Raw genomic sequence first — 14,468 nt, 5'->3', positions numbered from 1 at the left:
ACGGACAAGCAGCCGAAACGGACAATTCGGGTCCAAGTCGAACAGGACCCCGAGAAGCAAGATGGACACTCAATATGAGGCAGCGGGGATTTCTCTTTTGGTTGTATTAGGCGAGTTTTATTTTCATCCACTTCTCGAATCTCGAATGTTACCACCCCTAGATGTCGGTCAAATGTTCAACTCCCTTGTTGCACATGACTTGGGTAACTGAGGAAAAAAGTAAAGAAAACAAAACCGAAGAGTTATGTCTGCAAAAGGCCTAAAGAATAGAAATATTTTTCTGGGCGATAGTCTTATATTGTTTTGTGTTTGTGAAGTATAAAGTCAATGTGTTTCCGATTCTTCTACCTAGCTATGGTGTATCCATACTCGGTAAGGAGGGAGCAAGCCCTTCTAGGTAGATGTCTGCCAAGGTTGACATTATCTAAGGAATCTATAAGTAATTCTGTAGACTCCATTTTTTGTTACTAATATCATAAGAGTGCCAGACCGGTTATAGCTACATCCTTTAGTTAAAACAATTAGCGCTACCCTATCCTGTGGACGCCGGTCGTGTCAATATCAGATGACGAGTGCACAGTTACACAGTAATGCAATTCAAGCCTCTCGGCTTCAGTGTTCCGAGAATGTCTTGAATGTTAATGATATTTCATCTAAATAGTTGGTATATAATTAGTGTTACTAGGTATCTTGCAGTTATGCTTACATCGGCATTGACTAAGCTCGTGGCAGTATCTCACTACACCGGGACTACTAATATTATCGAGTCGCCTCTTTCTGGAAATCGGGTCGACTACATGCTCTTAAGTAATTACGACTTAGACACGGCGACTAGCAGGCTAACATTTAGTATAGAAATCCGTTATAGTACATGACCTATAATAGGTTTTTCGCTACTGCTCGCTTATGTCTCTAGCCGTAAGGTTAGGACGAGTAGACCAATATATGCTCCGATGCTCAGAGACGTGAGGAGGAGGACGCTATTGCCGCTAGTCCGAAACTTATTCTTTAACTCGCCATCATCATCCGTCGTGGTGAAAAATTGCCGGTTACCCTGGTAGCGGCGGTATATAGAACATAACATCACCGTCGTACCGTAGACGGCGAAGAGGGCACCTATGGCGTAGAACTCAGAGGTGAAGATCTTGAGTATGATGAGAGCAAAGCTGAATTGAGACAGGGCTGTTCGCATATATGCCCCTTCGAAAGTCCGCTGGGCAGCTCGGATCTCCACCAACCTACGAGAGCGAGGAATTCGAAGTTAGCAATGATGCTTCAGTACATGCGAGGCTTGTCCCAACAGACGGGTTCCGACATGGATCACTGCTGAGACCTGCGGCGCAGCAGAACTTGAGCCCCAGACTCAAGGTCATCGGCGGATTGTGAAGGCAGACATAGAATCACAAGAATCCGACTTACTCTTGTGATGTGAGGATTACCGAGCGAGCGCGGTGTAGTCGCAGGTGAAGGCGATCTTCTGGATTTGGCTATAATTAGACAGGTCAACAATCAGCCAATTCCGTAAGTGTAGCAAGCACCAGGGGGTTTTTTGACGTGTGACATCGCCTTGCTAATCGGGATGGTACCGACAAAAAGACACTTTTCTGTCTATACTAAAACAGTACAAGAAACTCACCTGGAACATGATTTCCCATTTACCTGCAAACTCTAGTATCCTTATTAAATCGACCTGTATACAGTTCGGTCCATAATATGCATTTTGATAACAGCTTGTCGATATCTACTGGGTACCTGCATGAGGCGAAAAAAGGTACCTACCTAGGCTATCGACCTTGTGAAGCTCATAAAATAATATTGCGGGGATCTGGACGAACCCCACTTCCTTATTTACCGTAGGTACAGCTGGGAAGACCCCAGTCAGCTGGCTGCCACATTTCCCTAGTTGTCTCACCAATGCACCTATTTCCAAGTTATGTATGAGACAATATAGACTTTTCCACGAGTGCTCTAGGTACTTAGGTAGTGGTAGGTCACGTACCTACTAGGTAGATAATAGCCGTATTTCTAACCCCATATCTAGTGTAGGTAGGCATAACTATTTGAGGTCATTCCAACACCCTATCGCTTTTAATGCAGATCAAATGGATTCATAAGAATGGAAGCAGAATAAAAGGAGCAAGGAAAGAATCCACATGAACTTACTGTACACTAGGTTCGGGCAAGAGTATCCTTTATTATGAGTAGGTATAATAATAACGGCCTTGATGGCTTCTAATATTAGCATTCAGGGGTAGAGCAGGTATATGCATAGGTACGTACTACGTATGTATCTATATTATGGATGTATGTATGATCTAAGATAAGCTGCTAACCGATATAGCGATCTAAATTGCAGCAATAAAATTGAAGGTGTCTTGAATTTCATGGCAGGCACGGCCTTCTTAGACACTTATGGTTCAATTAAGAATTCGGGAAAATTATAGGACGAGCACGTGAATTGTTTCTATGACCTTGCAGCCTTGCTTTGCTTATTCTTCATTTCTCCATTCGAAAATTAAAACCCAAAAAAATCAAAACTACGGAACTTGTTGGATTCCAAACCGAAATCCTAACGACTTTGATACTTCAATGATGCAACACTCTGCGGCACAGCAACACTTAACACTTGGCGCACGTGATAGAGATCCTGATTCTGAGAAATCGCTCTATGCGCATAATCAAAGTGGTTTTTTCATTCTTTATTAGCGGGCCATGTTGCATCGCGCCGCGCGGTTAAAATCAGATTTGGCGCTGTGCCATTCTCCATCTTGGTCGGTTTATTCCTGTTTCTGTACCCGCGGCTGGTTCCGGTCTAGGAATCGCAATTCGGTCTGAGACAAATCGTAGGCTTTGCTCCCATTGTCTCATTCTCTAATATTCGACACAAGCCACGTCCCGGTCTCCCATCTCCGGCGAGGCATTGGATTCGGATTACCTAGGTACTTGAGTATACTGCTGCATATATCGATTTCGCCTTGTGCAGATTGCAGATTGCAGATTGCAGAACCAGAGCCTCGTTACACATTCACACATTATCTCGACTCGTCCTGGCTGTGCCGCCCGCAGTCAAGGCTGTGCTGGCTTTGGTGCGCTTAATGGATCACCACGGATTCCACGCTACTGCGAGTTATCAAGGTAGGAACCGATGCATGCAACTCTATCATATATGCTTAATGTTGAATAAGCGTTCACATTATCAAATCGGTTCTTCTATCTTCTATTTCTTCGCAGCCTCATGAAGATAGGAAGAATTGAGATGAGAGCATACCTTGTTGTTGACGGATTCAAGACTTCCTGGACATTCCTGCTTCAGCTAGCGGGTCACTTTGTCAGGTCGTGCTACCGTGACATTTTGCTGGCTCTCTTTTCTGCCAATGAGAGGATCGAGACGACGGTTAGAGAATATCTATTTTCTATTTCTTTTACTTGTCCGAATTTGTGGTGCGGCTAGAACAAGAAGGAGGGGGTATCATCATTATGTCATCTTCCGTATTTTGAATATTCGGCAGTGATATTATACTCATGTTCATAGATGCTTTCGGTGTATTATGGCCACTGCCACATAGCACCGCCATAGGTGTAAGTATTCGTGGTAAAACGGGCTGCCAGAATGTCATCATTTTGACTCGGGACAAGCCTCACTTGGCAATCTATCCCGTCATCAGAAGTGCCTTACTGCATACGATCTCACATGCAGACATGGCCGGAGGTGGTGGGCTTACAAGTGGGGTTAGACCTGGTCTCCTCTTCGGGGCTGAGAAGGAAGCGAAGAATGCCTTACTACCCCTGTCGACCAATGGGGAGAACGCCTAGCTGGTCTAGCGATGACAAAAATGATGGATATTCGTCCAATCAAACAACGCCAGAAGCTTTCGAGGGGGAGCCGCAGTAGTGCGCGAGCCGGGAGCCCTATCGTCGATGTATCGATTCCGCCAAAATTGCCTTGTCTACATCCATGGATGGTGTACCGCCCGTTTTAGGTCACCCTATTATTCTAATTCTACTATTCCCTCTCCTCTCTGCCCCTTCTCCCTATCCAATTGCCAATCTATCATCTCCCCTCACCCACAGAACTACCTAGTATTAGCTTGTTGAGCCTTCGATTCTCGTTCCGTTATTTCCCCTGTATCTTTGCACGGCCCCTTCGCAGTCCCCAACCCGCCGGTGCAGGTTTCGATCAGATTATCTCAGACATAACGGACAGAAAGGAAGTATTTCCACTTTCGCGCCGAGTTCCGTTCGACTCCACTTCCCATTAAGCGCCGCCGCAGTATCAAGGTACCGACTTACCCCCCAGTATCGTAGCGTCAAGTCTCTAGCAGAGACCTTCTTCTATTTTCTGAACTTCTTCTGATAATCAAACCGAGAACTAGACTTTTCTATTCCCAACATCATTATCTACGTTGTATATTATACGTTAGCGCATGGTGTAGTCGAAGAGAGCCGATCCGTGAAGATACCGGTTGCGTTCAGCTCGCGAGGCTCTCACTCGTTTCAACTCACGACTGCTGCGCGCTGCTCTGTCGTGTAGGAGGAACATGGTCTCTTTCTGACGACTTTTATTAGGAACCACGTCGTTCCAGTACTATACTTTTCTTTAATATATACTAGCCTCGAGTCACCTGCCTGTCCCCAGCTATGACTATGAGTGCGGGATACACAATTTCGCCCGCGTCGCTCGACCTTCGCGACCACCTAAAGGATCGGGCGCAACAAACCCACCACGACACCCATTACAACTACCATTACAACCACAATCAGAAAGGACCTGTCACTCCCGTCGAGTCCCATCTCCTGTCGCCATATTCTTCTCACCTTCAAAGCAACTCTGCCTCCCCTACGGGCAACTTCAACACCCCCGCAGACTCTGTCTCCACCGATATCTACCAGTCGAGTGACTTTAGCAGCAGCGAATTTAGTGACGCTTTTCTCACTGTCGATTTCGACAACGTTGGGAGTGGTGTGCCTCAATTCCTCGAAGGCTTTGACGACTCGCAAGACTCCCTAAACTATCATACACAAGACGAGGACAATGAAGTTATAAATGTTAAGTATCCTTTGAGCCCTCACCAGACGCCTTGTATACCATCAACCTCGGCATTTAGCGATAGTGTAGATGCAAGCACCGACTTAAGAGCTTCAGCACCAGCTCAGCAATTCGCAAACCAAGCTCGACCCTCTACGAATTCTGTTGACTCGAACCAATCTGCGCCGCAGCTGACGCCTGATACCAACGGCGGTAGTTTTTCAAGTGATGATCACTCTGCACCAACTACTCTCGCCATGGCCACGCAGAGTCCGCGCGTGACTGTTTCCATGTGGAATAGGGATGAAGACGCTCCGATACAAGGTGTTGAGAGGTCTTTCACTGCGCGCACTGAAAGTTCTCGGGCAGTGCAGGCTTCGCACAGTTTGGCCGGCGATTTAGCTGGGGATCCGACTCATGAGAATATACCAAATGTGTTACGGGATGCGCACGGTAGCTGGATACCACACTCTGCTGCCGGATACCGGGGTCTCGCTCCTGGAGATCGTCCTTCTGGGGAGGTCCCAAGCCCCAACCAGCAAGCTTCTCGCAGGGAGCGTGATGAGAAGAATAAGGAAGTCTTCGACTGGGTTTGGTCGGCTGGCAATCCAAACGACCTCTCTGGTGGCTCGGATGGCTCTTCTAACATAGTTGTTGGCGGACAAGGCTCGGACGACGACAACATACCGACTGGGGAAATTCCTCTGGGGAACACGACTGAGAATAAACACCTCCCTGGTCAGGCGTATCTTAATGTGGACGCTCCTGGAGGACCGCTCACGCAAGCTGATTTCGATATAATGCGACAACTTCCAACTTGGGGTGATGCGCCGGCCATTCATGCCATCCAATCAGGTAGTTCTCGATACCAGCCGGCGACATCACAAGCTGCCATCGAGAAGTTCAACCGCCAATGCCAAGACAATGAATCCATTGTTTCAAGAGCAGCTACTTGGGGCACTCGACGGAGGAGCTTGCCTAGTATTGTGGACATGGAAGGAATTGTCAGTGGAAATTTCTTGAAAAAGCTGTCCATCAGCGGACATACTCGTCGGCCGAGCTTTATTAAAAGGTTTCCTAGTCTCGTACGGAAGCCTAGCGCCAGCCAAATCTTGAAGCGCAAGAATAGCAATGCTAGCGATGTGTCGCCAGAGGAGTCTGAAGATAATGAGCGTCGCCGGGAGTCTAAGGATACCTTGGCACCACCGTCGCGCACGTCTAGCTGGGGAATTAGTGGGATCAGTGGAATTAGCAAGAAGCCCACGCCTAGCCTGAACACAGCTTTAGTTGGAATGGCCACTGGCGCTGCTTCCATAGGCACCACCCATGCCCGAAGTGGTTCGATTAGCGCAACCTCGATAACTTCTCCTAAAAGCCCGTTCGGATCCCTAGGACCTCCCGTAAAGAATGCTCTTACAAGAAGAAGGAGCAAGACGGAGCTTCCCAGGGGATCCAACCCAGAAAATATAATCGGAATGCTGAAGAAACAAGGTGGCCCACCCGTTGCTTCACTGGCAAGAACTAAGCCGGCAGTGGAACAAGACGAGGACGAGGACGAGGACGACGAGGGATTTGACGACGGCGATATCAAGACCGAACCTAATAGACTTCAAATCATCGAGCCGACTTTCGCGGGTTTCCGGAGTCATATCATGGGTTTGAATCCTCAGTTCCCACGCGAGAACAGCTGGTTGGCTGACCGTATTGCGCACCAAATGGTCATGCGCTACAAGCAGCTTCAAAGTGCTAAAGTCAGGCATTTGAACCAAGTTAAGCAACAAAAATGCCCTTGTGGTCCAAGGTGCCTTTCGCTTGGCGGATCAGCAGTGTCCTTAGAGGGCAGGGGAGGTGAGCGAGGTGTCGACCCTTTATCAGCTCGGCCGGATTCCTCGGATGGTGACACCAACCCACTCGAGGGCGGTATCAACTCGGAAAGTTTCCCTCTGGGTATTCCTATGCCTCCGATAATGTCTCTCCCAGCCGAATTCGAGTGTCAGCTGTGCTTTGCGAGCAAGAAATTCCAGAAGCCCTCTGACTGGACCAAGCATGTCCATGAGGACGTTCAGCCGTTCACGTGCACTTGGGAAAAGTGCCGTGATCCGAAGATGTTCAAACGGAAAGCTGATTGGGTCCGTCACGAAAACGAGGGCCATCGCCACCTTGAGTGGTGGCTGTGCGACGTAGATGACTGCCGGCACGTATGCTATAGACGCGACAACTTCCTGCAGCATCTGGTTCGCGAGCACAAGTACACTGAACCGAAGATCAAGACGAAAGCCGCCATCAAGAAGGCTGGCGGCGGTGATCGTACGTGGATGAAAGTAGAATCATGCCACGTAGAAACCCAAGTTAAGCCGTCCGAAGAGCCTTGCCGATTCTGTCGGAAGACTTTCCCTACCTGGAAGAAACTTACGGTCCACTTGGCAAAGCACATGGAGCACATCAGCCTCCCTGTTTTGGACGTAGTAAAAAGAAAAGAACTAGATGCGGACACGGTTATCAGCCCAATTCAAGACCCCCCACGCCCTAACTTCCCGGTGTCTTCAATCAAACAGGAACCTTCGACGTTTAGCCCGCAAAGCGCTAGTATGGCGTCGAATCCCATTTCGATGGACTACACCCCAAATAATCTCAATTACGGCATGCCAAATATGTCACTGCAAAATTCCTTCTACGGCCAGCACCAGATGGCTCAGCAATATGCTGATATGTCCCCTAACCCAGGGACTAACTTGATGACGCCAAATTATAACATCCCTCAGCCTCCACAACCACAATACCATCCGTTGCCGGTCACCACGGGCCCCTCTTATGGCTCTTCTGCAGATGCCTACACGAATATGCAGCCTCAGCCAGAAGGACTGGAACCATTCCCCCAGCTCGATCTGAACCCCCTAGGGATCCAGGAGCCTGGTGGATCTTTTGGCTACGATAACCTCGGGAATCCTGCCATGCAGCCCGTCGAGCAGTATGGCAATCATCCAGGTTCAGTCTCACCATACGGCCACTCACCTCACCAAGGTCATGGGGCCTTCTACAATCCATGAATGATATACCAACTATTTCTTTTTCATTGCGGTGCACGTTTGGAATTCTCCTTACAACAGATACCCCCGAGCTGGAGTTCGCCGGATGGCCTTGGTTGAGCAGGGTATACTTCTCTACGTTCCTGAAATCATTTACTTAGGACTTTTTATATGCAATCTAACGATATCCCATGGCGTTATTTGGGCGATATGTATATCATGTTTGGATTCACGTCCGGTCCCCACAAGACCGCTGAATCTCTCCAGCCGTTCTATGTCGTAGTGTATCTCTTATGTCGGGAGCGCACACGTAGCTGGACTGGGTTCTTTTCGTCTCTCTTTTTTTTTTTCTCTAGGGCAATGTTTGGTGGTAGAAAAGGGTTACGAATGACTTTTGGGTACGAAATGATGGGCGGGCGGATAACGAATTCTTTCCAAGAATAAATAACGGCAGCGGAATGCACACAATCCGATCTGATGAGAAGCGCTTTCTTTCTTTTCAAGTCGTCGGGACCGGAGGGCGGTTTGGTGTGCTTTTCTCTAGATCTCAATAGACTTCTCGCTTATATTTCATGAATATTGGATCTTATCTTGGCTTGTGACCTTGCGGACTCGGTTGAGGTTTAAATAAGTCTTCGAGTTCTTGCATTTACCCCGGTCCGGAGGCCTCCGGTGTTTATCTGGGACAGGCGGGTCTTAGGGATTTCCGGATTGTGTATGAGCCACCGCCGTGAACCTTCGACTTCCCAATCTACCTGGTGTACCAAGTTTTACTTGACATAACTGTGGAGTTACCTAGGCATCTCGGCGCATCGCATTCTCGAAAGCTATGATCCTCCCCGCGTGCGTAGTTTATACGTGACAGAAGTTGGAGCCCCTTAACGAGCAAGTTTCCCGAACTTCGCGGCGGAACGGGTCACAGTCATAAAGGAATCGCAGTATTACTATATGCCAGATCGTATTGCTTTCGATAGGTTGGCTCGCGTCACGCATAAGTTTGAATAAATTTAAGCTTAATCACGGCGGGTGATCAAACCGAATACTAGTAATACTAGCTTCATTTCGCACTCGGCGCCGAAAGCCGCTCGGTTTTCTAGGGGTCTTCATAAATCGTTCTATCTCCAGCCAATTTCTTATGTTGTACGGTATTTTAGTAACTTTTCTTAATCAGCGACCTCGGGATCGCGGCGTCGACCCGGATGACTGGTCAATTTCATTTGATTTACGCCCTAAGTACCTAATCCATCAAGCATCCATGTTTCAGATCGCGCCGCTCAGGTCATTCGCATCGTTTGCGCCCACAACTAAAGAATTGAAGATTGATTGAAATAACATACCAGATCGTTCTCGAAAGGGATGACGATGGACTTTTTGGTGCCTCATGATATGGTCGAATATGTATATTTATGCCATGTGGTCTATTTGAGCATAATGGCATTAAATTGTCTGATATCCGTGCAGGCTCGTATGGCTAGGGCCGGGATTAGTAGGTTCGTCATGTTAGATCGCTTGGGTCGATAGGTAATAAGATGAACGAGACCTAACATTAGAACCCTCGTTGCACGTGAATGTGCGCCTGGACATGTAGGTATCAATCGATCCCAGAATGCTCAGAGTCGAGGATCATGGAACGACACTAGGAATAGAACAAAAAGTACGATCGAAGATCACTCCTCGTGTACGTAGATAACCCCGACATTTATGTGACGTATACTATAATGGAAGCCAGGATTCGGGGGGCAGCTCGATGAGAATCTTTCCCCTTTTCTTGCGATCTTGAGTCCCTTCCAAGGCATCGTTCTGCTAACTCCTGTTTTGAATGTGGCTTGGAATTTAGAGGTCGGAAGTCGACCAGAGTTGACCTGGCAGAACCCCTGACGGCGCCGCGGCGGACAGGGCGGATACCCCTACCAGGAGAGCCTCTAACGCGCGATTCTTAAGATCGGTTAACAATTTTTGGCCAATCATCGGCTTCCCTCCCCTTTCTATCCCATTTCCGACCAACCAGATTCCGGACTTTAATCTCAATCTAGACTTGCTTTGTTCTTGGTCGATTAATGAGGGCCCCTCTGATAATTATGCTTGCGTACTACCGTATCGGACTATATTCCTTAGCTCTATTAACACAGCACACCAGGTGCTTTTTTCATATGCACAATACAATCCCATGATAGGTGACCCCGACCGCTTCTACCGCCGCGTCCTTCGACTGAGGTGGTGGTCGTTTGAGACAGTGTGAATCGTTTTCCTATCTGCTATTAGCTAATTCTCACCGTGTTTCGAAAATTCCAAGATGGCCGCCCTTACGCTGCCGAGAGAGGCCATACTAAGCCATGGAGGTTGCCGGATTGTCCAATGATCTGCGAAGGGGGTCGGTTTCATGTGGGTTAGCTTAGCCCCCCCAGTCGCACTTCTCGGTGCGGCCCCACGACGATGGCGCCGACAGGGGTAATGAGACTGGGGTACTGGACTGCGAATGTTCACTTGGTAAGGGACGTGCCAGCCAGTCAACGTCGGCCTATTCCATTCGAGGAGATAGATCTCTTGTCAGGGGCCTGGACGACCTGGACGATGCACATCTTTTGATCTTGGCTTCCTCGCCAACCATCTTGCTCTGACCTTCACTCTTTTTCCTTTGGCGCCTTTCCCTACTTCTGCTTTAAGTCGTATTTTGGTGATCTTCTCGCACACTCGTTTGCTGCTCTCAGTAAGAATCGTTTCACATATGCGCCGACGTCGACCCTTTCTCGCACACCATCGTCAACCTTTTCGTCATCGTTGACAACCGTTTCCAAGCTTCTATTTTACCATAACAAGGAGAGATCTCGGGGTGTTACCAATTCTTTCATCCCCTTTCGCGGAGGGCAACTTGTTGCCATTTTCCATTCTTTCCACAGGTTGATCCTTGGCCATTTTTTGGTTTCCACGGCTTTTCTTTAGGCCAACCAACACTCTCTTTACTCTCTCATGCTCTTTGTCTTATACGATATCTACCTACCTACTTTTAGGTTTCGAGACGATTCATCCATTCGGGAAATCATCAACCAACCTATAACCGGACGAACAAATTCTTCGAACAGCAACAATTCACAATCGATATAGATTTTTAATAGCCTTGGTTGAACGGATTGCCAACGGCGTGATATACCAGGCAGCATCTAGCGATTGATTTTCAAACACAACTTAGGGGCACAGATAAACAGGGGATATAAACAGATAGATATAACGAACAAACCCACTTCACAGTGGGTTTTCACGATTTCCTTGACTCGTTCTACGACACAAAGTTCGATCAATATGGCGAAATCGAATTCGAGGTGGAATATCCGGCGGGCGGCGATACTGGCAACGGCGTTGGCCAGCGGAGTCTTGGGCGATGATGTATTGGTAACGAGCGGATTCACTAACTGCGAGGATGGCAGCACTATTGAGGTCCAGAAGGCGGATATATCTTACAACAATGCCGACAAGACCGTGGTTTTCGATGTGGCGGGTACGAGCAACAAGCAACAGAATGTAACAGCTACGCTCTCCGTGACAGCGTACGGTCAAGATGTCTACACGAGTAGCTTCAACCCATGTGAGGAGGGGACATACGTCCAGCAATTATGTCCTGGTACGTTAACTTGCGCCCCAAGCCACTTTTTTATCAGGTTTCGGTTGCTAACAAGAGAATAGTTCCGGCAGGGTCATTCGGGGCCAAGGGGTCTCAGGCGATACCTTCGCAGTATGCTAACTCCATTCCTGCCATTGCTTTCCAGATACCCGACATATCGGCACAAGCAACTCTACAGCTTAAGTCTCTGGACGACGGTCAAGACATAGGTTGTATTCAGTCACAAGTCACGAACGGAAAGACCGCCACCGTAGCCGCGGTCTCGTATGTCGCTGCCGGTGTAGCGGGAGCAGCCTTATTGGTCGGTAGCGCTGGAGCAATCGGTGCAGCTTTCTCGGGTAGCGGTGCGGCCGGTGGTGCAGCCGGCGCGAGTCCTAGTCCAAGTTTTGGGGAGATCTTCGGCGTGTTTCAGGGGTTCGCGATGAACGGCATGATGTCCGCCCAGCTACCTCAGGTCTACCGGAGTTTCACGGCCAACTTTGGCTTCTCGACAGGCCTCATCCCGTGGGAACAGATGCAGGTTTCTATCGACAATTTTCGACAGATGACAGGTGGAAACCTGACCAACGATGGCGTCGATTTCCTTAAGAAAGCTACTTTGGTATATCCCGATGGGTCGTCTGCCAGCTCAAATTCCTCTTCGATTGTCGGACGTGCCCTCGCGAACGCTTACCTTGCCGCTCGTGACATTGAGACGTCGGTCAACGGAACTGGTGACGGAAACTCAACATCGAGTCCCGAAGCAACGATTCGTTCGGTTGTTAGTGGTATTCAGGCTTACGCCGAGCGATTGTCCGTTCCGCAGGCAAACACCTTCATGACCGTTCTTCTCATTGTTGCCATCGTAATCGGTGTCATTGTTGTTGGTATCTTGTTGGTGAAGGTTATTCTTGAGACCTGGGCTCTGTTCGGTAACTTCCCCGAGTCTTTGACTGGGTTCCGCAAGCATTATTGGGGCTCGATCGCCCGCGCGATTACATCCCTTATTCTGCTTCTTTACAGCATTTGGGTCTTATACTGTGTGTTCCAATTCACGCACGGAGACTCGTGGGCCGCTCAAGCACTAGCTGCTGTTACTCTTGCGATCTTCACTGGCATTTTAATCTTCTTTTCCTGGAAGATCTGGAGCATGGCTCGTAAGCTTAAGAATGTCGAAGGAGATGCCTCGGCTCTATATGAAGACAAGAAGATCTGGGTAAAGTATTCGCTCTTCTATGAATCCTACAAGAAGGATTATTGGTGGGTCTTCGTACCGGTCATCGTCTACATGTTCGCCAAGGGTTGTGTCCTTGCGGCTACCAATGGCCATGGTATGTCACAGGCAATTGCCCTTTTAATCGTCGAAGGGTTGATGTTGGGCGTTTTAGCCTGGAGCAGGCCATTCGAGCGGAAGTCAGGAAATGTTGTGAACATCGCCATCCAGGTTGTACGCGTTCTCTCTGTAGTATGTATCCTCATCTTTGTTGAGGAATTCGGCATTGCCGAGACTACGCAGACCGTTGCCGGTGTCGTCTTGATCGCTATACAGTCAGCGCTCGCTGGAATTCTCGCTATCCTGATCGCGTATAACGCAATCATAGCTTGCTTCAAGCAGAACCCCCACCGCAAGCGTAGAAAGGAGATGGGTAAGTTGCTCGCCCCAAGTCTTCCACAGTATATGCCTCCCGGAACAGCATTCTAACAGACACCACAGAAAAGTTACAGCGTGATATGGACACGTTGACACCTCTGGATGCGCGAAACTCGCTACTCCTAGAGCGTGCCAAGACCGGCGACACGAAGATCACCATCGCTTACGGCAATGCCCCTTCGGATTATAAACTACCCGCCAAAGCTCGCGATTCCTCTGAACAGTACATTAGTCTTTCTGTCGAGCCGACCGATGCTTACTCGCCGCTAAATGCTCCATACAGCAGACCACTGACGCCTGGCACACCGGTGGGGGCAATGAATGCTAGCCGCGAGAACCTTGTTCATGGCGCTGCTCCTGTCGGGCAACAACCTACGATTCCCAATGTAGGAGGCGGATACTCGACCTATAACTCAGCGCAACAGAACGGATATGCTGGATATCGTCAACCCGGGTACTAAATAAAGGGGTAGCCACGAAGAATGAAGACGAAGGCTCTGGTGTGGGGAGGGAGGCGAGACACAGATTTAGTGTGATCGAAACGGCAAAGGAGGGGGGGCTCTCACTGGTTTTCTATACCTGTAATGTGGCCACGAAATGCTGTTTAAACACGAACCTATACCCATCTGTTCTAAGCTCATCGGAGACGGGGGGCTTCAGGCCAGGGGGTACGGGACTTACATAGACATCGATACATACATATCTTCCTTTAATCATGTAGACGGCCGTGCCCAAATTCTCTACCTAGTATATAGCTAAAACCGTACCGAATTGTAGTGATCACGGCCGTTATTCTCATTTCTCTTCTGAAGTTTCCGAACATGATGCTGTGGAACAGTGATATTGTGTCGGGTTTCAATTTATATGTGACACTTCATAAATATCTGGAAAATACGTGAGATAGGGCATTGATAGAAGATGTCTATGTGAGTCAGGGATCGGATATTTGTTTTCCTGTGAGCGTTGTGTAGAACATAAATCATGACTTCAAAGTTTCTCAACCTTGAATCGAAGTACGTACATCGTAGTTTGAGCTTACATAAGTAGGTAGGTAGTGTAAGCATATCACGTAAACTACTCGAAAGTTGCATATGTGCATATATCGCAATTCTTAGGTATTTGATTACCTAATGGATCTGGCACTAATGGAGCTTTGACCATTTGGCTTAG

General features: G+C 48.4%; 3 protein-coding genes across 3 annotated transcripts; 2 read left to right on the top strand and 1 right to left on the bottom strand.

The window, feature by feature from the left end:
- Positions 1 to 808: 808 nt before the first annotated feature.
- F4807DRAFT_421445 (uncharacterized protein) lies at positions 809 to 1,773 on the bottom strand. The gene is made up of 3 exons (XM_047997589.1): positions 1,637 to 1,773; positions 1,420 to 1,487; positions 809 to 1,238 (listed from the first exon to the last, which is right to left on the bottom strand). The coding sequence occupies exons 1-3, from the start codon at positions 1,643 to 1,645 to the stop codon at positions 905 to 907; spliced, it is 411 nt and encodes a 136-aa protein (XP_047855590.1). The 5' UTR covers positions 1,646 to 1,773; the 3' UTR covers positions 809 to 904.
- Positions 1,774 to 4,218: 2,445 nt separating this feature from the next.
- Positions 4,219 to 8,630, top strand: F4807DRAFT_49026 (uncharacterized protein). Its single transcript, XM_048003098.1, has 2 exons — positions 4,219 to 4,278; positions 4,374 to 8,630. Exon 2 carries the CDS (start codon positions 4,639 to 4,641, stop codon positions 8,071 to 8,073), a length of 3,435 nt encoding a protein of 1,144 aa, XP_047855589.1. The 5' UTR covers positions 4,219 to 4,278; positions 4,374 to 4,638; the 3' UTR covers positions 8,074 to 8,630.
- A 2,719-nt stretch (positions 8,631 to 11,349) lies between these two features.
- F4807DRAFT_459299 (TRP-domain-containing protein) lies at positions 11,350 to 13,759 on the top strand (the record flags this gene model as incomplete). Its single annotated transcript, XM_048001337.1, has 3 exons — positions 11,350 to 11,668; positions 11,731 to 13,293; positions 13,362 to 13,759. The coding sequence occupies 3 exons, from the start codon at positions 11,350 to 11,352 to the stop codon at positions 13,757 to 13,759; spliced, it is 2,280 nt and encodes a 759-aa protein (XP_047855588.1).
- Between the last annotated feature and the right edge of the window lie 709 nt (positions 13,760 to 14,468).

This window comes from Annulohypoxylon truncatum (genome assembly GCF_022578515.1).
Source record: "Annulohypoxylon truncatum strain CBS 140777 unplaced genomic scaffold F4807scaffold_11, whole genome shotgun sequence".
In the NCBI taxonomy this organism is placed as follows: Eukaryota; Fungi; Ascomycota; class Sordariomycetes; order Xylariales; family Hypoxylaceae; genus Annulohypoxylon; species Annulohypoxylon truncatum.
Note: the sequence above shows the minus strand (reverse complement) of the source record. Positions and strands in the feature narration are given on the sequence as shown.

What these genes read in the sequence shown, in the direction of transcription:
- F4807DRAFT_421445 (XM_047997589.1), bottom strand. An exon ending in GTAATCCTCACATCACAAGA is followed by an intron (nt 1,239 to 1,419) that starts GTAAGTCGGATT and finishes TCGCTCTCGTAG; the next exon opens with GTTGGTGGAGATCCGAGCTG.
- F4807DRAFT_49026 (XM_048003098.1), top strand. Translation starts at nt 4,639, where the DNA reads ATGACTATGAGTGCGGGATACACAATTTCGCCCGCGTCGCTCGACCTT.